Raw genomic sequence first — 1426 nt, 5'->3', positions numbered from 1 at the left:
ATATATATATATATAGTTACACATGTACAGTAATTCATCATATTGAGCAGCACTCACTCTTCTGTCTCTATAGTGTCTGCTTCTGCAACATAGTTTGAAGGAATGAATCCTTCCTTTTTTGTGGTCAAAGACTTTGCCTTCCACCACTCTCCATGCCTGGAAAAAAATATCACACTTAACATACAGCAACAACAACAACATGATAACAGGCAAAGAAAAATTCTAGATGATGACATTTACTTACTCTTCAAGAATCTTTAACTTCTCTCCTTTTTTAAAGCCCAGATCATCAGCATGAATGGCGTCATATGGATACAAAGCAATGGCTATTTTTTCCTTTTCTGTATAAACATAAATAAATAACAATTTTACAAAAAAAGTTTCAAAGCTACAAAAGCGTAAGAATGTGGAATAACGCTCATCAGATCTACCTTCCATTTTTTGGAACACCTGACCAGGCAGGAGCCCGGGGCTCTGATTATTCTGTGAAATAAAACATTTCATATAATCATGATATAATATCTAATATAATATCTAATATAACCCTTCTCTTTAGAGTCTATGAAAGTCAAAACATCACATCACCCCATCACTACTCACTACTTACTATATGAGGCTTATAGGAGGTTGGATCTCTCACATATACAGTTTGGTCAGTACGTACTGGCTGGTGTTTGTTCCCTTCAAGCACACCTCCATTTTGGTCACCATCCAACTTGGATTTTTTACAACCCATGTTTCCTGCAAGAAGAAAGTTAACCGTTGTCAGTTACTGAAATATGAACAGAAACTGGAATTCAATCGAAACAAACCACAACCATGAAATATTTTATGACACCATTAAATCAAAATAACTCTACAGTGCATTACATAATAATACCTATGCAATAAGACTTACACAACTTTACATGTCACTGCTTATAGATAACTAAAATTGATACAAATGATGCAGAGAAGATTCTAGACCCATACTCTTTCCCTGAACACAGATATCAAGGATTTTGCTTTTACATGGCAGATACAACACCACAAATTATTTTATTTAAATATTTAATAATATTTATAAATAAATAAAAAAGCATACTACAATTAAATGAAAACATATTATGAATATTTATTAAATATATGTTTACATTTATTTTATCCAAGTAGGTCAGCTGAGGAGAAGCATCACTCACTCCAGTATAAGTCACGTCACTCAGTATAAGATTGCCAGTACATTTTAAGAGGCATCATATACGTGACGTGACGTGACGTGACGTGACATGTGGTTACCCATACTAAGAATCAGTGCTCTGCATTTAACCCATCCTAAGTGCACACACACACAGCAGTGAACACACACACACTGTGAACACACACCCGGAGCAGTGGGCAGCCATTTATGCTGCGGCGCCCGGGGAGCAGTTGGGGGTTCGGTGCCTTG

The 1426-nt window shown here is 35.9% G+C and overlaps 1 protein-coding gene across 2 annotated transcripts in view; it reads right to left on the bottom strand.

The window, feature by feature from the left end:
- Positions 1 to 1426, bottom strand: part of lyn (LYN proto-oncogene, Src family tyrosine kinase) — a 13975-nt gene that overhangs the window by 9228 nt on the left and 3321 nt on the right. The window contains exons 2-5 of one of the 2 annotated variants that reach the window (XM_016539366.1): positions 608 to 741; positions 432 to 483; positions 245 to 341; positions 58 to 156 (exon numbers count right to left, since the gene is read on the bottom strand). In XM_016539366.1, coding sequence (XP_016394852.1) covers positions 58 to 156; positions 245 to 341; positions 432 to 483; positions 608 to 736 — 377 coding nt within the window. In that variant the 5' untranslated portion in view covers positions 737 to 741. The remainder of the gene's footprint in view (positions 1 to 57; positions 157 to 244; positions 342 to 431; positions 484 to 607; positions 742 to 1426) is intronic. The other variant, XM_016539359.1, reaches the window with a different exon arrangement.

The sequence above is a fragment of the Sinocyclocheilus rhinocerous genome, unplaced genomic scaffold (genome assembly GCF_001515625.1).
Source record: "Sinocyclocheilus rhinocerous isolate Xijiao unplaced genomic scaffold, SAMN03320098_v1.1 scaffold1785, whole genome shotgun sequence".
NCBI lineage: Eukaryota > Metazoa > Chordata > Actinopteri > Cypriniformes > Cyprinidae > Sinocyclocheilus > Sinocyclocheilus rhinocerous.
The sequence above is the reverse complement of the archived record's forward strand: the minus strand, read 5'-3'. Positions and strand labels throughout refer to the sequence as shown.